At 40.4% G+C, this 22,808-nt stretch overlaps 1 protein-coding gene across 12 annotated transcripts in view; it reads left to right on the plus strand.

Moving 5' to 3' along the window:
• Positions 1–22,148, plus strand: part of LOC118512377 (ubiquitin carboxyl-terminal hydrolase Usp2-like) — an 87,546-nt gene extending 65,398 nt beyond the window's left edge. For 10 of the 12 annotated variants that reach the window (XM_036056766.1, XM_036056837.1, XM_036056827.1 and 7 more), the window contains 5 exons: positions 11,909–12,061; positions 19,023–19,195; positions 19,319–19,471; positions 19,789–19,867; positions 21,954–22,148. In XM_036056766.1, coding sequence (XP_035912659.1) covers positions 11,909–12,061; positions 19,023–19,195; positions 19,319–19,471; positions 19,789–19,867; positions 21,954–22,023 — 628 coding nt within the window. In that variant the 3' untranslated portion in view covers positions 22,024–22,148. The remainder of the gene's footprint in view (positions 1–11,908; positions 12,062–19,022; positions 19,196–19,318; positions 19,472–19,788; positions 19,868–21,953) is intronic. The other 2 variants (XM_036056802.1, XM_036056792.1) reach the window with 1 other exon arrangement.
• Positions 22,149–22,808: the final 660 nt, after the last annotated feature.

A 22,808-nucleotide genomic window follows, 5' to 3' on the forward strand; every position in this document is an offset into this window, starting at 1 on the left:
TCTCACTATTTATTTTCAACTTCCACTATTTGCAATATTTCAAGTAAGTTTTAAGAGCAGAGTTTAAAGTATTAACTATGGATTTAGACATTTTACCATTTGCACTAATTGCAACGTCATCAGCAAATAGGTATTGATTGCAATTTTTCATTTTCGGTATGTCAGAGATGTACACATTGAACAAAATAGGTGAAAGTACACTTCCTTGTGGAACACCTGCTATGGGAGTGTATGCTTCTGAGGTATTCTTGGAAATGTGGACCGTGTTTTTTATATCCGTGATGAAGCTTTGTATTACATGTATTAAGTATTTAGGAAATTTTAAATACATTAATTTATAAATTAAGGCTTTATGCCAGATGGTGTCAAACGCTTTTTCAGAATCTAAAAGTACAAGGCCAGTTGATTTTTTTATGTTTCTCATTGCAATAATATCTGATTTTAGTCTATCAAATTGATGTGTTGTAGATAGCCTTGGTTGGAATCCAAATTGGCACTTGGGAATAATGTTAAAATGGTCAGTGTGTGTTCTTAGCTTAATTGCAATGAGTTTTTCGAAAAAAATTCCAAGGCAGCTTAGAAGGCTAATAGGTCTATAGCTAGCTGCTAAAGTGCTATCTTTCCCAGGATTTATGATGGCAACAACTTTGGATAATTTCCAATTACTTGGAAAATAGCCTAGCTTAAGGCAACTGTTGAAACTTACGTTTAAATATATTATGAAGTTTCTGGGAAGTTTTTTTATTGCTCTGTTGTTTATACTATCCAAACCAGTAGATTTTTTTTATTTAAGATTTTTTAGGATGTGAAAAATTTCTTTTGGCTTGATAAGTTCTCTAGGGAAAAAATCAGAGGTAAATTGATTGAGAAAATTATTGACGGTATTATTCACACGGTTTTCTTCAGTGCTAAAGTTGTTAAATGTTGTGTGGTGAGCTTGTAGGAAATTTGATTTTAAAGACTCACATTTTTCAGCAGCAGTAAGCAATAATTTCCAATCTTGTTTTAATGTCGGAATGGATTTGGGTTGATTTTTTATAATGCTTACAAATTTCCACACTTTGTTTTGGCTAGTATGGCCGTTCATTGAATTAAGATTATTCGACCATACTGTATTCCGAACCTGATTTAGCTGTGTTTTTATTTCATTTGACAGTTGCATGTAAATGGATATAAAGGTTGGGTTTTGTCTTTGTTTTATTTTATTTTATTTATTAATTATGACGGTCCGATGCCGTATTGTCACCACCGCATGTGGTGACTGTGAATTACATTCACGCAAAAAACAATTAACAAAATTAACTAGGCATTTCCTCCTAGTTATTTGCCATATCCCGGGCATGCTCGGTTGTGCAGGGAAGATGGGTGGTTGTTGTCCATTTCTATTGTGAGGGTGTGTGTGTTGTAAGTTTTTTTAAGTCCGGTTCTATTGCTGTGGCTATGGCTTCGATGGGGGTTGGTTCGCTCCGGTTGACTATTGAAGTGTGTGATGTGGGTCTGGACTGAAACAAACAAGCACAATTATTTGAAACAGAACAAACATGAGATTTTCTGCGTGCAATGTTCTCCAAGTAGCCCAGCCATGACACAGCCCATGATCGACCAAGTCAACATCGGACTCAAAAGCGATCGGCGGATTCCATCTCGCAACAGCTGGAATGACTCCACTGTTTACGAGGCTGTACCCGCCGACCACTCCCGAGCCCAGCGCAAACACAGGTGGACCCGCCGTATCAAAGCTGGGCTAACTTGCAGCACACTGCTACAGACGAAAAAGCCTGCCTCCTTTTACGGCAGTATGGACACCGCCCTCGAATTATATAGCCCAGTCAACGCAATACCCGTTGCACTACATAAAACACTTATAGCAAAGACAACACTACGAATAACAAAAAAAGAATGTAGAGGAAAGTCTTAGGATTGAAAGGATAATGAGGATGCGGAATCAAAGGGTAAGACCGTTGTCCCTGGCGAATCGGAAGATGAGGCTCATGTAGATGAGGTTCCTAGTCGTCAACACTTCTCTAATTTCTGTATCCAGTCGTCTGCCGATGCTCTCGACTGCGCTTAACAAGGAGGGTCTTGCAGTTTCAAACTCCACGCAGGACCACAGAAGGTGATCCACATCGTGAAATCCGTCACTGCAGCCACACACCTTCGTCTGAGCCAGAGTTATACGCTGTAGATGAGCATTCAACGCAATATGATTCGACATAAGTCGAGACATCATGCGTATGAATGCCCGGTCAACAGAGAGCCCACCGAACCAAGGCCGCAGGGACACTTGCGGGGAGATCGAGAAAAGCAATCGCCCGAGATCATCCCACATGCTCTGCCAGCGAGACAGGAAAAGTTGCTTTCGTAGACGAAGAAACTCTCGGGCCGAGATCGGACGGTCGTAAAATGCGCCTTGTTGGACGCCTGTTTTGGCCAGTGAGTCTGCCTTCTCGTTGCCGGGAATTCCACAATGAGAAGGTACCCAAATTAGCGAAATCCTGAACGCCTTGTCGAACATGGAGCCAAGCAAATCTATGGTTTTCATGGTAAGGAAATCCTGACTCTTAACAGCCTTCGGGGATCTTAGTGCTTCGATAGCGCTAAGGCTATCTGTAAAGATGAAGTACTGATACGAAGGTCTCGCTGCTATCATCAATAGTGCGTACAAGATTGCGGCTAGTTCTGCGGTGTAATCACTACACGGCTCCCGCAATTTGAAAAATGCTTCGGCGGACTCACTAGAAACGCCGAAGCCGGTGCCCTCCTTAGAGGATGATCCATCAGTATAATACTGGCTACTTTGGTCTAAACGGCCATACTTATCCCTGAAAATACCTTGATCTAACATCGGGTGAAGATCATTCAGTGTGGTCTTAATTTCCTCGTGCAACGAGGAATCTGTTGTTAAAAGGGAACTGTAGGTCTCAGGAAGGGCAGCACGGTTTAATGCCTGTAGAGCGCTAGGATGTACTTGTATGGCAACAAAATCTTCGTAGATTTTCAAGATTTTGCTCTTAGAACCTGTCTCTAGAAGCGCTTTAAAATTTTCTTCGATCAAGGGATTTGATACTGAAGAACGGACTAGAAGGCGAAGCGACAGCATTTCAAAACGTAGTTTTAGCGGCATCACTCCGGTCATCACTGCTAGGGACATGTTGTGTGTTGATTTCATGCTCCCTAGTGCGAGTCTAAGACAACGATACTGTAGCCTCTCTAGTTTGAGGATATGCGTGTTGGATGCCCAAGGGAAGCATATGCTGCCATATTCCAACACGGATAGTACCGTCGTCTTATACAGTCGCAGGACGTCTGATGGATGTGCGCCCCACCAGAATCCTGTGACTGTCCTTAGAAAGTTGATTCTTTTGCTGCATTTTTGCACCAGATGGGTGATATGTGTACTCCAGTTTAGCCTTGAGTTGAACCAAACACCAAGGTATCGAAAATTGCCGGTAGTTGATATCTTTTCACCGTACAAAAAGATATCAATTTTCGGATCAAATAGTCTTTTCTCTCTGTTTTTTGTCGTGTCGCTAAAAGGGGAAAAGACTACCATCTCAGTTTTCGTTGCAGAGAACTTGATACCAAGGTTTTCAGACCACTCGGCAAGGTTGTCCAAAGTGCTTTGTGAAGCCAGTTGTATTTCGGCGGCGTCTCTGGCTGCAAAAGATATGACGCCGTCATCTGCTAATTGCCTAATGCTGCAGTTTGGTGCAAGCATATACTTCACTGACATAAAAATTATATAACAGGGGACTCAAGCAGGACCCTTGTGCTAGTCCATGGAAACTGGTCCGCTTTAGCTGAACATGTCCATTGTTGAAACTCATAGCTTTTTCCGACAAAAGGTTGAACAGAAAGTTATTCAACTTTGGACCAAGCCCTTTGCTTTTTTTTTGACTTAGCTTGTATGGTGATACTGAGTCAAATGCCCCCTGTATATCCAGGAAAATAGACCCCATGTTCTGCTTGCGTGCACGAGCAAGCTCTATTTCTGTAACCAGAAGGGCTAAGCAGTCATTAGTACCCCTGGCTTTACGAAAACCAAACTGGGTATTTGATAGAAGGTTGTTCGATTCCAATCATTCTTCTAACCGAAACAGAATAATCCTTTCAAGGAGTGTCCTCAGACACGACAGAAACGATATTGGTCGATACGAATCGTGTCTTGATGGCGGTTTACCAGGCTTGAAGATAGTGACAACTTTCACTTCTCTCCACTCTTGCGGGACGCTGTTGACCTCCAACATATTGTTGAAAATACTTAACAGACGCTTCCGCCCTATGTCAGGAAGATTTTGAAGCAATTTGCTACCAATCTGATCCAGACCTGGGGAGGAGTTTTTGCTTGATAGGAGAGCAAGTGATAGCTCTACCATTGTGAACGGTGAATCCATCCTAGGGTCACTACTAAGCGCATGTTGTGTAAAGCTTTGCACAGGAACAAAATCGGGACAAAGCTTGTGGGCAAATTCATACAGCCACTCGCCAGAAAAGCTTTCGCTCTCATTGATGTTGTTGCTGTTTCGCATCCTTCTAGCCATTCTCCAAAGCGAATTAAGTGAAGGGGCGGGGTCTAGATTATTGACGTATCTATGCCAATAACCCTTTTTCTTCGCCTTCCACAGGTTTTTGCACGTTCTCTCTAGCCCTTTATATTTTTCATATAAGGACCTCGATCCCGTGTCCCGGAAGGTTTTAAATGCCTCTCGCTTCTTGGTGAAAGACGCTTGGCAATCCTTGTCCCACCAAGGAGAGGGAGGTTTTTTAAATGTCCTTGCTTGGTGGGAGCGCCTTGTTTGGGCCTTAGGGGCGCACTTGTTTATAATTGAAACAAGTTTTTTGTACTCCTTGACAGGAGACAAATCTTCCAAGTCAAGTGAAAGCGAAGCGGCTATTAATTCGCCGTATCTCGTCCAGTCGATGCTCCTCGTTAAGTCACATTTAACGGGGATTTCTTCTACTGGACATCCTCCCTTGATGTAGGAATTTTCTATCGGCAAGTGGTCACTGCCGATAGGATTTGGATCACCTTCCAACTAAAATCCAGGGCCATAGCTGATGGACTAAGAGACAGGACCAGTGCACTCGCTCTTTGAGGTGTCTGCATCCTAGTTGCCTCTTCTGAGTCGAGATTTAAACAAAACCAAATCTGTCGCAGAAATCTCGGATGATGGGGGGCGAATGTCATCCTCATCGCACCCCCAGTCGGTTCCATGGGAGTTAAAGTCTCCCAGGATCAAAAGCGGTCCCGACAAAACCGCTGCTTAATTTGCAAGATCTTGTTTGATCTTTTAATTTTTTTCATTTTTAATAATTTGCCTTCGGGGGGATATTAATGGAAGCAAATGTCACGTGAAGAACGCCCAGTTTTGCCTTAAATTCGTCAGTTTCTATTATATCTTGTCTAGGGGTAGGTATTCTGGTGAAAGTGTGACTCTTTCGAACACCAATCAGTGTCAGAATCAGAATTCTCGTTATTCGACGTGGCGTCTAACTTGAAGAGCTTTGTGGCTTTAAGCACCTTTACTTTTGGGGTTTCTGGTGTTTGGAAAGCACCCACACCAAATTTCATAATGTCCTCCTACGGGTAATCGAAATCCTCGACGACGCTGTAACTTCGACCAGCTTACCGGAAATTTAAACCCGGTAGTGCACACACACACACACACACACACATACACACACACACACACACACACGCACGCACACACACTGCTGTAATTCTAACATTTGAGGTGTACCCAAAGCTTCTTTACGCCAAATCTCTTCCAATCTGCGATATTTAGGCAAAAGTTTTTATACATAACGTGTTTGAGGCGTAACCGTGATTTTTTTACTTTGTGTAACGAGGGTTCATTCGGGCCTACTCTTGGCGTGATTTGCTCCTACGGCGACCAACCCCAACGGGCTTGTACCAGAATCGACTCGGTGAATGAGGTGATACGCAATAGTGCTGTGTTCCAAGGCTGGGTACCTATTTGCGTTTCGTGTAAAGTGGTATAATCAACTGTTCATGCGTGCTAGCAACAACAAAAGTGATAGTCCTTGCATGGTGAAGTGGCGTCCTTTCTGTTCATTACGATCCTGTAATCTGCGTACGTTGTGTGTATTAGTGAACACAATTCAGCGGCTGCTTAAACGTGCGTAATTGGTTTACTGGAACCGTAAAAAAATCGCGTAGTGTACCATTTCTTGCTCTCTCAAAGCAACAAGAGAGTCTGCGCTCTTTTTTATGTTTATGTTTGCCGTTAAGCCCATTCTACACAACAGCAGCTTAGTGTTTCAAATGAATGCAAACAAAAAAGATGAGTGAACTCGATACAATCCAACCAAACGCAAGTTTGGGAATGGCGCTGATGGATTTCTTTCGAAAAAGCAGTAACACAGTACGATCACTTCCTAGCAAGAAGAGGCGAATGACGTCTCAATGACCCAAAGAATCTATAAATAAACGAAAAAAAACTTCCTAGCGGGAGTACTCAAAAAGGTGACGCGGCGAGTGGAGAGGAAGGAGGGCTTGCAGGTAAGCCAAATACTGTAAGAAATGTCGATGAAGCCGGTGTATTGGATCGCAACCTCTTTGCATCGTCGTCACGCGAGTCTCTTCAAGCAGAGGAGGTAACGGGTTCCAGGCAGGAAGGCAGCAAGAAACTGCTACGTTAGAAACGTTAGCTACAGCGAGGGAATTGCACATTTACACCAAAGACCGAAACTTCTCCTAAAGCTATGCTAGTAATGCAGAAAAAAAACTAAAAGCGACCCATCGGGGAACAGTTAACAGAAATTCCCTCCAATGGGACGATCGCTGAACTGCCTTGGACTACCGTCGTAAAGCGGAAGCAGCAAAAATCTATAACTGCTGGCGCTTTGCAATCGAGATAGGTAGACGAGCTGGCTTCTCGAATGCGTTACAAAACGGAAGCAATATTAGTCGGGCTTAAAGAAAAGAGGTCTTATGCCGACAATCTACAAATTTTTGAAAAACAAATCTCGAAGGTCAGGCGAACGAAGGAGGATAACATGATCTTCGAGCTGAAGAGATACGACAACTCCTGTGGAAGTGACTTCAAAGACCTGCTGCAGAAATCCGTGGGTGAGGCCGGCAAGTTCACTCGCGGAAATGTTTTGATGATAGAAGTTCAAAATGATAATGATAACGATAATGTGAAATTTATTAGCTGTTACGTTAGGTTCACTCATCTTTGTTAAGCCAGGTAGCAGACAAATGTAAATGAATAAATAAATAAAAACATATATAAATAAAAAATAAATAAGGGTTGCGTGTAGAGTGTTGTGCGTAAAGTAAATGTTCCTGTACGTAAGCGATGACTTCAGTGTTGTTTGTGCAAGAGTGTCTAGTTGCTAGCACGTTTCAGACGGAAAATGCAGACTGAGTGCCGCAGCACTGCCCCTCCCATAAAGATGTTATTATTATTGTTATTATTATTATAATTATTATTATTATTATTGTTATTTTTTTAATTATTATAATTATTATTACCATTATATTTTACAATACGGCATCAGTCCGTTATCATTAATTAATAAATATTATTATATTTAAAAATTGTTTGTCACTAGGGCTATATAATAAAAGTCTTATTCTTATTTTAAAACTAAAAACCTAGAAACTATGTTAGAATGTAGGAGCTACATAGTAAAGAGCCACAACCAACAGGAAACAGAAACAGAAGAATGAGATAGAAAAGAAAAGAGCACAGGGTTAAAGGAAAAAAACAGTTAAGGATCAAAAGAGGATGTTAAACTCGCACCAAACGTAGACAGGGAAATGCTAAAGTCGAAATGGTCAGAAAGAGCATTGAAGTGTCGGAAACAAGCCAGTAGCGGATCGTTAGAGTAAAAAATTGTGCGGCGCGCAGAAATCGTTAAGGGAGAACGGGGAGGAAGGAAACATGTGGGACATGAAAGTGAATAACAGATAGGAAGAATGGTGCATCGGAAACTCCGAGGAGCAGACCAGCGATAAACATAGCTTGAGCCTGGGATCGTCTCAATTCCAGAGAGGGAATTTCCAAGATTTGGCACCTAGTTGAGTAGGGTGGTAGTTTAGCATAGTAGCGAACAAGAAGGCGCCTAAACGCTAAGTGAGTAAAGAGTTTTTGCACCTTCACAACTTGGGCAATTAAAGTAGTGCCAGAGGGGCTCCACACAACACTAGCATACTCAAGTATCGGACGAAATAGTCCACAATAAAGTGTTCTAAAATATCGTGTGTCAGAGAACTCCGTAGATAATCTTTTAATAAAACCGATAAGCCGAATTTACCAAATTCGAGATGTGTTCGTCAAAGAGAAGGTTGTAGTGTCACCAAAGAAGAAGAAAATAATTGTGGCAAAGAATTTTTATTAAATACACATATAAAACCGCATACTAATACAAATAACAATACACATACAAAACCATGACATCGTGTATACGATTTGGATTTTCAACAGTTATCTATTTTGCATTGTTAGTCCAAGAGTTGCCAAAATCTTTCTATCACGAGAAACACACTGATGCTGATCTTAAGGAAGCAATATTCTGTTTCCAAATAAACGGAATCTTTGATTTTGAAGGATTTCTTATTAAATTTATTCATAAAAAAACAAATGTTCTACAAAAACTTGAAGCGTAAATTAAATGCTGCTGCGAACCATGAAGATAGTTAAACAAAGTTTAAATTTTATTGAAAAACTTTCTCCACACTCAAAGCCGTGGAAAAATGATAGCTGAACAGATTAAAATGTATACAAACAGATCCCCTGCAATGTGTTTTGAAGAGTAGGAAGGCCAGATGAAACACAGTAACACAGTCCACGAGTCACATGAAATCCCAAACTGTTGAAAGCGATGTCGAACTGTCAAACAATCTCATGAATGGCTATATCAGATTTTTTTCCGTTGTCCTGTTTAGGTAGTTTACTGCAAAGTCCTGTTCTTAGCGAGGGTCTGTATCGTGGGGGGACACCTTATCTAGGGTGTAATCAGACGCTTCGTTGCCAAGAGTTCCGTTATCCATTATCTAGGTCCTGGATAGAGCGAGGGTCTTTTCACTGACCTGAACTATATCCAACAAGGGGCCCGCGGATTTTAAAGTGCGTCAAAGTAATTATGTCAGAAAAAATGTCTTTGTCTTATTGGCTTGATGACCTTATAGGTCATACCGGTCATCGAAAGACCGGGGGACAAAATACTTTATAATACAACGTACTTGGATAGTCCTGGTTACTGTTCCGGATGAGATTTGCGACCCGGTCATGCCGGAGCGGCTATTACCAGCACCGGGCCTGCATTACAGGGCAATTATAATGTTTCGGTTTAAACCCGTTTTTAGCTGTTGTGATCAAGATACTTTAGGTTCTTATTGATCAAAAATGCGTTTTTTTTTTCATTCGTAAACCAATTTCATACCATCGATCTCTATTTTTTTTGAATAAGTAACGGTTTTTTCTCATAAATTTGTTTCTTATTTTTTTTTCATTTGTTAATAGTGAGTCAATAAAAGGGTAAAGTAAACGATTAACGAAGTAGATTCCGCAGAAGGATTGACCCAGCCATCACTCAATCCTAAACTTTCGCGCTGGTAATAGCGTTCCAACCTAACTAGGATCCGACATTAGGCTTTTTCTATATAAACCAGAACCGGGAGATGGTTTTCTAAAATCGCTCGAGTAAGACTGAAGGCTTTTTTATGGGTGACAGGACAATTTTCCAACGGTGACGACTGAACGAGACTCGACTCTATCGATTAAGGTTTAAAATGCAAGTAAAATTAATTAACGAAAAATTTTATTCGGGTAATAACCGGAAATAACCGGAATGAAATTAATATTAATTTTATTAATTTCGATTACTAGAATGAAAAGGAAAGGTCCGAAAGAGATAGAACCTCTTTCGGCTTGAAGTAACATAAACCTACAGTGTCGGGCGTCTTCCGAACATTTATACGAGATGCCAAAAAGATTTCGCTTAAAAGGTGGGGATATGCGAAAAAAAGTTAAAAAGATTTCAACTCTACGAGCTGAAATCTCGGAAAGATTATGCTTCTTTCTGGCCCTCTCTGTCACTTGCTATGCGTTGCCATGGTAGTTTTCGGTTGAAGAGAGCGATAGCATGAAGTGCCCTAAACAGCACGGGTAGATGAACCGAGATGTTTTCACATAAAAATTACACCATTCTCTCCCCCCCCCCCCCCTTTTAACCGAATTGTTTTTTGGCATCTTGCATCATGTAGCCTGGCTTTAAGTAATTCTTGCAAGCTCATTCATTTTAGTTCAAAGTTATTTTGTCGCGTTCGCCACAAAAAAACTATGTATCAAAGTAGTGAATTACTTTTTCCCATCTTTCGGGTAAATCGTGGATTCCTTTTCGGAAAAAGCTTTTCACTCTGTTTGTACGATGATAACTATTGATCAGTAAGCAATACGGCCAGGCCGTTCTTTGTGAATTAAAAAAAAACTACTGATCAGTAAACTCATAAGCCATTGACCGGAATAGTTGAAAATCCGATGGTGCCAGATCCGGTTAGTTGGGAGATTAGTGTTTTATGGACTGCGCAACTTGTGGCCGAGCGTTTTCATGCAGCAGAAATATGAGTGTAGTGGCCGTTATTCACGCAGAGCTCGACTTAAATGCAACAATTGTGTTCCGTGGCGTTCACTGGTCATTGTTTCTCACGATTTCAGATTTTCATGGTTGATACAGAGGTTGCCCCACTAGATACTCAGCAGAACTTTGGATATTCAGCAGAACAATTATGGATGTTCGGCCCAGCTGATGACGTGGGGTATGACTTCTCTCTCCATGTTTTTTACGTTCAGGATCACTGAACAGAATACACTTCTCATCTCCCATCACGAATATGTGCAGGACATTATTTCTGTTAAGTCACCGGACCAGCAACTCACACTGGACAAATCTGCGTTCAATGCCTCGCGGCTTCAATTCGTGAGGTATCCGTTTGACCTCCTTCAGTATCACGCCTTTTGCATTCAACCGTAGCAATATGGCCTGCCTCAGCAATCTCTTGTTGCGTATGGCTGTCGTTTTACTCCAGGAAAGCCATCAATTGCTCGTCAGCGGATGTTTTGGACCGTCCTTTACGAACAACAATACATTCCGCATATGGCGCTTACTTTTTAAAATCAGATATTTTAAAGAAATGATTCTTTTATTTATTCATGTTGTGTTTTAAGCATAACTGCTTGGCACCGTATTAATAAGAATCCTTACTCGTACGGAATAATTACTTATCTGTTTACACAGTTTCAAAATGTTACTGCCAAACTTAATTTAAACGTTTTGAAAACTCACAACACAATTCTACAGGCCCCATCGATTTTGAAAATTGCCAAAACGACGACCAGACTTAAATGTGTGCCTCCTGTAGATAGCTGTGGTGCCTCCTGTAGATAGCGTTTTACGAATCTGAGATGTATTTGGCAGTTCACAATTTATATCCATTGTTTGATGCTGTTTCCACTTTCTCTAGGCCGTCAACATTTGTGCCTGTAAGGGATGTAGAACTGTAGGTGTTCGATCAAACTTTTTGACAATTCCTAGTGCAAAAAATCCGTTTCGGTGCGATCGTGCATAGCATGTGCATTTGAAGTCTTCCGCGGCTAGTTGCCTGATTGTAAGATTGTTTGGTAGTGTTTTTTTTTAATTTCTGGTAGTATGTTGCCTTCTTATTCGATGTCTTACAGAGTGCAGCATTACTACTGCATAGATACCTAAATTTTACTTTTCGAAGACAATCTAATCCTAAACAGGTTTAAAAGCATATTCAATCATTCACAAAATATAGCAATAAATTGATGAATAAAAAATGTTGGTTTCAGTATTTAAATTGGTTTAATATTCATTGTTAAAATGTCTCATAATGCTTTTTTCTTTTCATTTATAGTAGCCGTGTTAAAGCAGACATGCTGTGGAACTGGTATTCTAAAGCTGAAAATTCGGTAATAAAGGATTTATTCGTGGGACAATTAAGAAGTACCTTAAAATGCACACATTGCGATACGGAGAGTACAATGTTTGATCCATTCTGGGACTTAAGGTAAGTTTGTTTTTTAGATAGTAATAATGAATCTGAAGTTTTTGAGCAATGATGCTCATATTTTTAAAAAAATTTATGTGAATGTAAAATTTACATTTTACAAAATATCAATAAGTAGCAATTAAAGCCCGGGATAAGGCAAATAACAGGGAGGAAATGCCTTGTTAAAATTTGTGAATTTGTAAAAGTCAACACATGCGGTGTTGACAATACGGCGTTGAGCCGTCATCCTAAAAATATAAATAAATAAATAGCAATTAAAGCCCCTTGGGAGTCCTAAGCACAACGTAGTAACAATTAACACATGCGAATCCGATGCCATTGTAAGTCAGTCAGTTAACAACAAACAACTTGCGAGAGGTACTCAGGATGTTTCTTTTAAGCAGGTCCTTTACAGAGGCCTTGGTACTTATAACGCACAAAATCTATATTCTACACGAAGTACGTATGATTCGTGATAGAACGTACTCTGGGGCGACACGGTAGTAGAAGTGACAACGGAGCTTGTCTTCACAGGGCAGGATCGGGGCTAAAATTCCATCCAGACCGTTCCCCCGTAGTGAGGATCCAATAACGTTGTCTAGTAAGCCAGAAATGACCAAAATGACCTAATAAGTCGTTATGTCAAAGAAGAAAATCAAGCTAACTAAATTTTCACTAAGCCGTTGAAATACATCTTGCAGCACGCTTGTATGTTAACAATTTTCTCGTAGCAGTTTTTAAAGGTAATTTTCAAACTCTTGCATATCAGCAACTCTTTTACCGTGTTTCGTTAATTTACTTGTAGCACGAATAAAACTAATTTCAGATATGTTACTTGCCTTATAAACATTATACCATCGCTATTGTGACAGGCCGGTGGCAAAAGACATAGTGAGACCGATCATCACACGACAAGATCGGGGATTAAAATTCTATCAAGAGCGCCTCCCCGTACACTGGACTGACTATTCAGCTATGAGTAAAATCAAGTCATACAAATGGTAGGCCGAGCCCTCTTTTGGAGGTTGTAGTGCCCATGAAGACGACGATATACATTCCGCAACGCACTAGTGTCGTTCAATGTGTCACCGCAAAATAGCAAAGTTATTTTGATTGAAACGGTCAGTTTGCGGAATTTTTATCTGTCAGCAAATGATAACCAAGACGAATCAAATCCCAACCTTTTTGGAATATTTAATAACTTTTTGTCCATTGATTTTGGTTGTCAGTATCAATTCCGCTAATCATTCGTCTATAGTTGCTTTACCATCAATGGGGTTTCATGCTCCAGGGAGAATTTTCACCAACACCTAGAACCATGGAGCAATCAGTCGTAAGGTAGAGTGGTGGACCATGTGACAGTCCAAGTATGTGCGCCGTGCGCTAGGCTCATCAACGGATCGAGCATTCGGGAACGGTGAGGGAATATGATACGATGATGAACTGTGAGTATATCTTGCATTAAGAGAAAAAATTTGGTAAACATTCCTCTGGTGGAAGCGTTCATGCATGGACTGGGAGAGTGAAGTACGAGTATGTGGCACGATCGCTCGAAAGTCAGGGAAAGAGAATTTCATCAAAATGCGTGATCTCTTTCAAGCGGGATGTGAGAAAATGTTAATCCTATTGTACAAAAATACTTTTCTCCTAAATTGGAGAATTTTATTAGTAGTAGTAGTAGCAGTAGTAAGTATTTATATTTTGATATGGAATACATAGTGTTTTACAATTTTGGCAATTATTAAGAAACATAAGCGGGTTCAATTTGTTCGTCTTTTTTCGTAAAATTGAATGAACAACCTGGCATTGCCATTTTTAAAAGGTATGTTCTCTCCTGGTGGCGATTTGAATTTCAATGTGTGGGAAAAAATATCTCATTAAAAACCCACTAAGTTCAAAACGAGGTGTAATCCTATCAGGCTAATCTTACAACTAATTCTTACAACTATTGCTAAATAATGACTAATTCTACTTAACCAGTCTAAGTTACAATTACTTGTTTTCCATAAGAGTTAAAGTATTTATGTATTGTTTTTAAACTTTTACTATATAATAGCAAGACTTATGTTTTCCTAACTAAGTGCTTAACTTACGAATGGTTACAAACTGATTTGTTTGGCATTTTGTTCAGTAGTTTTCCTGTATTTTGTTTATGTATTGAGTTGTGAAAGGTATATCACAAATACTGTGAAGGGATGATGTACGATACCAAAGAGGAACATAAAAATAGTTTTTAAGATTTTGTTTTGCAATCTTTAAAGTGTTAATTTATGACAATTTGCACATTCAGACCAGACTGGTGATGCATACGTTACTATTGGTCGTATTGCCGCTTTGTACAGTAGTAATTCGTTGAGTAAGTTAAGTTTAGATTTTCTGTGAAAACTGTATAAGATTTTAAACATTTTTTCGCACTTTGCCACTGTGGCTTCGGTATTCACTTAAAATGTAAGTCTTTTGTCCAACAGAATGCCTAGATATTTAACCGAATTTCTCCAAGCTATGTGGTTTTAATGAAAATTGACAGTTTGCTTTGGCAATTTAATAGATTTTTTGTACCTAACGAAAAATTTAGCTACCGATTTAGATCCATTAAATTTAAGTTAACATTTCTGGCAGTACTTGGCATATTTTTGAAGTTCATTGTTAAATGCATGAAATGATTCGACATAAGTCGAGACATCATGCGTAACCAAGGCCGCAGGGACACTTGCGGAGAGATCGAGAAAAGGAATCGCCCGAGTTCGTCCGCCTCCCACATGCTCTGCCAGCGAGACAGGAAAAGTTGCTTTCGTAGACGAAGAAACTCTCGGGCCGAGATTGAACGGTCGTAAAATGCGCCTTGTTGGACGCCTGTTTTGGCCAGTGAGTCTTCCTCCTCGTTGCCGGGAATTCCACAATGAGAAAGTACCCAAATTAACGAAATCCTGAACGCCTTGTCGAACATGGAGCCAAGCAATTCTATGATTTTCACGGTAAGGTAATCCTGACTCATAACAGCCTTCGGGGATCTTAGTGCTTCGATAGCGCTAAGGCTATCTGTAAAGATGAATTACTGATCCGAAGGTCTCGCTGCTATCATCAATAGTGCGTACAAGATTGCGGCTAGTTCTGCGGTGTAAACACTACACGGCTCCCGCAATTTGAAAAATGCTTCGGCGGACTCACTAGAAACGCCGAAGCCGGTGCCCTCCTTAGAGGATGATCCATCAGTATAATACTGGCTACTTTGGTCTAAACGGCCATACTTATCCCTGAAAATACCTTGATCTAACATCGGGTGAAGATCATTCGGTGTGGTCTTAATTTCCTCGTGCAACGAGGAATCTGTTGTTAAAAGGGAACTGTAGGTCTCAGGAAGGGCAGCACGGTTTAATGCCTGTAGAGCGCTAGGATGCACTTGTAGGGCAACAAAATCTTCGTAGATTTTCAAGATTTTGCTCTTAGAACCTGTCTCTAGAAGCGCTTTAAAATTTTCTTCGATCAAGGGATTTGATACTAAAGAACGGACTAGAAGGCGAAGCGACAGCATTTCAAAACGTAGTTTCAGCGGCATCACTCCGGTCATCACTGCTAGGGACATGTTGTGTGTGGATTTCATGCTCCTTAGTGCGAGTCTAAGACAACGATACTGTAGCCTCTCTAGTTTGAAGATATGCGTGTTGGATGGGGAGGAATTTTTGCTTGATAGGAGAGCAAGTGATAGCTTTACCATTGTGTACGGTGAGTCCATCCTAGGGTCAGGCGCATGTTGTGTAAAGCTTTGCGCAGGAACGAAATCAGGGCAAAGCTTATGGGCAAATTCATACAGCCACTCGCCTGAAAAGTTTTCGCTCTCATTGATGTTGTTGCTGTTTCGCATCCTTCTAGCCATTCTCCAAAGCGAATTAAGTGAAGTAGCATGGTCTAGATTATTGACGTATCTTCGCCAATAACCCTTTTTCTTCGCCTCAAACAGGTTTTTGCACGTTCTCTCCAGTTCTTTATAAGAATTCCTAGGGACTAGGAGTTTCTTGTCGATTTGATGAGAGTTTAGGTCTCCCAGGATCAAAAGCGGTCCAGGCAAGACCACTTCTAAATTTTCAAGATCCTCTTTGAACTTTTCAATTTTTTCCTTTTCATTATTGGCTATCTGGGGGATATAAACGGATGCAATTGTTTCTATCATTTCTTGTCTAGGGGTATTCTGGTGAAAGTGTGACTCTTTCGAACACCAATCAGTACTCCCTCACCCCTAGTAACGCGATCTTCACGGATTATATTATATCCCGGGAAGGATAGTTTAATGTCATCCGATAGCCAAATTTCACAGAGGGCAAACACATCGCAGTTGTGTTCGCCCACTAATGCTTTAAAGGAGTTTAGCTTGCCAAGCAAACTCCTACAGTTCCACTGTATGATAGTAGCCGTAGGAGCCATTAACCATCCAGACGGACCATCATACTTAAGCATGGCCATTGAGCCAGCCACTGTTTGATCATCCCCTTCAGGAAAGGAAGGGCCCATGTAGCGATCATGTGCAGGTGCTCCGGGAGGTTAAGGGTCAGAAGGAGGGACTCAAGGATCTCAGAAAGGGACGGAGTAAGGATCCTCGAGAAGCCTTTAGGCTCAGTCGGAAAAGCTAGGTTTTCCAAAGGAGTTTCGGCCCGAGGAGATCGTTTCTTCTTGGGCTGCTTCCTGGCAATTTGTGGGCGGGAGTTTTGGGATCAGCGTCACGTTGTGGACTGGAGGAAGAAACTTTAGCGTGGCGCTGTGGTGCCAAAGGTTTGTTTTTTAACTTAAGTACCTTCCTTTATACGTTTTTGTAAGGCACTCTCAGTGCTTTTACCGATCTTGGTGGCACCTGCTCGAGTGCAGTCGGATTGCCCTCGCCATTTGCAGCTGTGTTATCTAGCACAGCAAAAGGGTTCGACGCGATCGCTCCTTTTAGGGCGTCGCTGTAAGAGCTGCGTGCCCTCTCGGCTACCGTTTTGATCTGTTCCCCTTGGTTTTTTCAATACACTGGGCACAATACTACCTCATGGCATTCCTCCCGACAATGCGAGCATTTTTGCATGAGGCGTCTAGCTTAAAAAGCTTTTTTGCCTCAATCACTTTAACCCTTGGGGTATCTGGTGCTAGAAATGCACCAACCTCAAATTTTAAAATATCCTCCTCCGGGTAATCGAAGTCCTCGATTACGCCAGTCACTTCAACCAGACTACCGGGGATATAAACCCGGTAGTGCTCCGCAAAATCTGGATCAGCCACAATGAAGTTGGCTTGAGCCCGGTCCTTTGCGGTGACCCTGATCTTGTTCGGGCGCATCCGAAACACATCAGCAACGCCCGGGTATTTCTTAAACAACTGTGCCGCGATCGTCCTTACATCGAGCTGTTTTGATCGCGACATGAAAAAAAACAAACGGCTTTCCTTCCCATGACGGCGGGTAAGCACGTGCTCGGTGCTCTGATAGCGGCTCGCTGTTAAGGGTCAACGGGGCATTGCTTGCCGGCGGGGCACTACTCGAGGCCTTCGATGTTGAAGGCCTCTCATCCAGGGCCACTTTTTTCGTGGCTGGGGCGGCCTTACCCTGGCCCCTTACCCCTTAGCCTGGCTTACGCTTGACCTCCCTTCTAGGCCCAAGCTCCCGATCCAACTCGTACTCTTCCTGCTCTACCCCCATGGTAGAGCCGGACACAACGGTAGGTTTAGGAAGAGGGAAAAAAACTCACCGTGGGAATCGATGCACAAATAAACACACACACCTACACACACTCACTGGCTACGAACGTCGATCGATGCGACCACGCTGCGTTGATACGCTTGCTTATCGCAACGATCAACGGGTACACACAGTCACAACACTAGACACAAACGTCGAACTGGGCTAAGCGCCAGTCGATCGAGCACACAAATTCCGAGTGAATATCGGAGAATGACGGAGACACTGATTAGCGCGCCAAGAGTAATTACGTTGCCTACGCAATCGCACTCGAGAGCAATGACCACTATCTGCCTTTCGCAAAAAAATCGTATTGACGCTTCGAAGCGATACACATCCTCTCGCTACGGAAGTTGGAGGCAGACTCGCAGATTGATTTTTGTTAATAACTATTATTTATATAAATGGACATTGCAGTTTAGATTTTTAAATATGTTTTAATTTTTCAAATTATTTTCGATGTGTAGAGTATATAATTGGGACGCTCCAAGGGCCGAAGTAACAGCGGTGCACGGCAGAGCCGGGGATCCAAAGCCTAGTAAACCAAAAATGGGAGGCATATTCTAAGAGGTCGCTAAAGCCAAGAAGATGAAGATGAAGCATCTTTATTTTTTTCTTATAAACAAACTACTTTTTCTTATAAACAACGGTCGTCTCGAAGGGGCTCCGAGTTGAAGCTGCAAACAAATGTTGTTGTTGTACTTTTCAACCGTTTTCCTGGAACAAAGATATCACTAAGCGGTGAATCAAACGAGGCCCGTCCTTGCCCAATGCATTCACATACATGATCGAAAAAACATGAAGAAATATGTATATTTCAATGAATCAATAAACATTAATGTTAGGCTTTATTAACATGAATCCCTTGTAAATATAACTAAATGGATCCCTCAGATATACATAACGTAGAAAGTATGTCGAATTTCTATACCAAAAATAATTATATAAAACCTTATGAGTTATTTTAAAATTTTAGAGTAGGAGAAAACAGAGATTAGGTGGGCTCATAGCTTTTACACTTTGGCCATATTGAATGAGAAATTTATAGAAGTGTTTTGGATTGTGCTATGAACATTTTTAGTCAACACATCGACGTTGCACCTATGATTGCGAACTATTAAACCCACTCCTGTCAAATTGCAATCCATTTTCAAATATCGTTCGTGACGAGCCCTCCTAATCTGTTTACCTACTTTTCCAAGTGGTACTTTTTTAACATTCAGAATATAGAAAAACAACACTAATGATCCTCTAATATTCTTTTTCATTCCATAGTTTACCTCTGCCATCATCGAATTCAAGATGCAAGCTTGAAAATTGTCTTGAAATGTTTATAAAAGAGGAAATTCTTGACGGTATCGATCAGCCTTCTTGTTCCAAATGTGAAACTAGACGGAAATGCACTAAAAGCTTAACAATTGAACGGTTTCCACGGTATCTTGTAATACGTATCCTTTTAAATGCATGTATTATCATTAAACTATATTATTAAACATTTGATTGTTATCTTTAACACATATTATTCTATTAGTTCCGCTGTAAACATTTTACTCAATTGCAAAAACGTAAAGATTTAAAGCGGTTTTCAGAAACTCGATGGAGCAAATTAACGAATACTGTTGAATTTCCAACAAAAGAAAAGGAACTAAATCTTCAGCCGTATGCATCAGAAGATATTGCTGGACCAATTTATTATTCCTTATATGGGATATCGAATCATATAGGTAAATTAAAATAGATGTGACTTAACCGCACGTGATACATTTAAATGATACCTATGAATGTGATACCTATATAAATGAGACGGTCCGATGGTGAAGGCGACAGCTTCACCGGTCTTCACATATCCGGACCGGGGATCAACTTTCATCCGGGCCGTCCTTCCGTGAAAAAAAGACTGATTATCCAACTACATAGTATCATTTATACTAGCGTTAAGATGCCCAGCATGATATATAAGGTTGTTAAGTCTAGAAGATAGGTAGATATAATATTCACTTTTGACCATGTCATCTACTTCCGTTTTACTTCATTATTTCAGGATCTACTGCTGGTGGACATTATGTAGCTCTATGTAAACATCCTATAACTCAAGAATGGAATGAGTTTAATGATAATTAGTAAGTATATCTATTTTATAATATAACTGAAGATACAATATATATCTCTAACAAGTGTGTAACAACATAGAACACCAATTGTTAATTGAGAAAGTTTTTCGTTTTATTTTTCAAGTACCAGTTTCATATTTTTTTCAGACGCTTCAAAAAAGAAATATAATTTGTTAATAGGCCATATCGCTTGTTCAAAGATCAAAGAGGGTCAAGTAAGTCACTTGTGACTTTTGTACAAACTTGTATGCTCTCGCTAGTTTGCTCGAAGTGAAATAACCGTGCAAGTATATCTTTTAGTTTGATGAAACTGATAATGCATTCTGGCTTGAGCGTTCATGTTTAGACATTTCACTCTAACCCAGCTCAAACCAATGTCACATATCTGTCCGAAACAGATTTAAGTCAACTAAATGTTTATGCCAATTTACGACCCAAATGGGATGTACAAACAGCGTTTACATGAAACGATTTAATTGTGCAAACTAACTTTAATAAGCCATTTTGACACATTTGTACAGTCACATTACCAACCGTTTACTTCGAGTCGAACGTCTCTTCGAACGTGTGCTATCACTTTCAGCTAGTGCAATTACGGTTGACTCGAGTGCCGTTATCATGAAATTTAATGCTTTGGCTACAATTCTTTGGGAGCTGCACGCGATCCGATGGTGACAGCATATAAAACAAAACAAGTGCCGTGCAACTCGAACTAAACGGCACTCGTTTCTTCAGTAACTACTGGGTGAGATGAAAAAAAATGCAACAAAGTAAAATTTTATAATTCTCTCACTTTTTTAAAATTTTATTTATGAAAATTATAAAATGTCTGAAATTGTATTAAATTTCGTAACCAATTCAGATGTAGTCGAATTGGCCACCTTTAGCACGAATTATGGCCTTTAGTGACTCTGCAGTATGTTGACCCATTCTCGGCGAAGCGCTTGCTTGAGTTGATCGACACTTTGGTATTTTTTAGTGCTAACCTTACTTTCCATAATATACCAGGCACAATAGTCCAACGGATTAGCATCTGGTGATTTTGGTGGCCATTGTGCGGTGGAAATGAAGCGAGGGACCTCATTTCGTAACCATTCTTGGGAGGCGCGTGCTAAGTGCGATGGTGCTGAGTCCTGGTGGAATGTCCAAGCTCTGCTTTAACAACATTTTTGAGTGCCCAGAGGTTCAGAGCTGTCACCAAAATATTTTCACGATAGATTTGCGCTTTTTTATCTCACTGTCGATGAATACGAGCGGTGAGCGACCATCGACGGTTAGGGAGGCCCATACCATTACCATGGCCGGCTTTTGACTTCAGGTGGCCAACCAAAGTTAAAAATTTTCAGCTGACCTCGCTAGCAAGTAAACACGATCATTTTGTTCGTTCATAAACTGCTGGATAACAAATGGTTTCTCATTAGAGAAAACCAGATTTGGCCATTCACCACTTTCGGCAAAGCGAAGCAACTCTTTCGCTTTTGTAAGTATAACTTTTTTGTGCATCGGTGACATCTTGCACTTATTGGATCTTCAAAGGCTAAAGCCTATTATTTCAAGCTCATTTTTCAATATTTGCCGAATGGTATTTTGCGATATGTTAAGCAGATGAGACATTTGACGGCCACTGCGACGCAGATTTTGTTCAAGCCGCATCTTTGCTTTACGAACCATATCTGGCGATGATGCTGATTTGTTTCGTCCACTTCCTTGACGTCGGGCTACGCTACCAGTATCACGGTAACGAACGATGTTTTAAGAGGCGAATTAGGTCACAAAGACCCAAAGCCTTTAGAAATAAACGAAAAAAGGTAACGAACGATGGTACGAGACAAAAAAGATTTATTTACATTTAAATGCTGGAGGGTTCTTACGATAGCCACTTACGCAGCGCAGAAACCCCCTTCCAATTACGCGATCACAATTGGCGTTCAAGCATCACGAATAATAAATTTTCTTACTAGTCCAACAATAAAACGCTCAAATAAACAAACAATATAATGAACTGTCATTGGAAATAGTATTGTTCAAAGTAATTTGAATTAAAGTTATTACAAGGCTTACTACACCACACTTTCCTTTGTTTTTCTCATTTCAGCGTCACCGAAACAGCCGAACGAAATTTGATCACATCAAATGCCTATGTTTTATTTTACGAACGAGCATAACAATCTACATAATGCTAGAACCTGAATATTTGAAAGGCAAATTATAGTTTTAATTATACTTGCCTCGTAAAAAAATGCTATAGAAATATATTTTTGTTTTATCTTGGGAAATTATTCAATTAAAATTGGGGAATGTTTAAGTGCTGTTAACAGAGTAATATTAAGTATATGACAAATTTAAATTCTTATAAGAAACTTACATTTAATAATATCATTAATTGACATTAAATACACCTTATACTAGAAATCTACTAACTTAGGCAGCGTTTCCAAATGGGAGTAGCAGCCGCTGTTAAAGGAAAAAGAATCACAGTAAGCGAAAGTAAAAAAAAGAAGAGAAAACCCCAATCGCCTCCAAAATTCTACCCGCAAATTATACCACTAAGCAACCGTCTGGCAAGGACAAAGAAGAGAGGAGATAACGCAGAACAGTGTGTAAAACGTAAATTTTCAGCAGAACGGGAATCCGGAGCGCGGAATCAGTCGAGTCGGGAATCAAAATAATTCTGGAATTTATTTGTTTCTTTATTCGGTTTTTAATTGATACTTGATTTGTGATACATAAGTTTTTACTGCTTGAAAGATGAAGAGGTGAAAACATGGGCTGATATTGATTTTCGGCTTGGGTAATGTAAGCAATAGAGTGTTAACTTCGGTAATGGTGCATTTTCGCCAACCTCACTGGTCATACGGTTGTAATATAACTTTGATCAGTATAATTTCTGCCACCGGTTGCGGTGCCGGTCTTCATATGGTGAAATGTTCATATGGTTTTGCAAATACCC

This window comes from Anopheles stephensi, chromosome X, assembly GCF_013141755.1.
Source record: "Anopheles stephensi strain Indian chromosome X, UCI_ANSTEP_V1.0, whole genome shotgun sequence".
In the NCBI taxonomy this organism is placed as follows: Eukaryota; Metazoa; Arthropoda; class Insecta; order Diptera; family Culicidae; genus Anopheles; species Anopheles stephensi.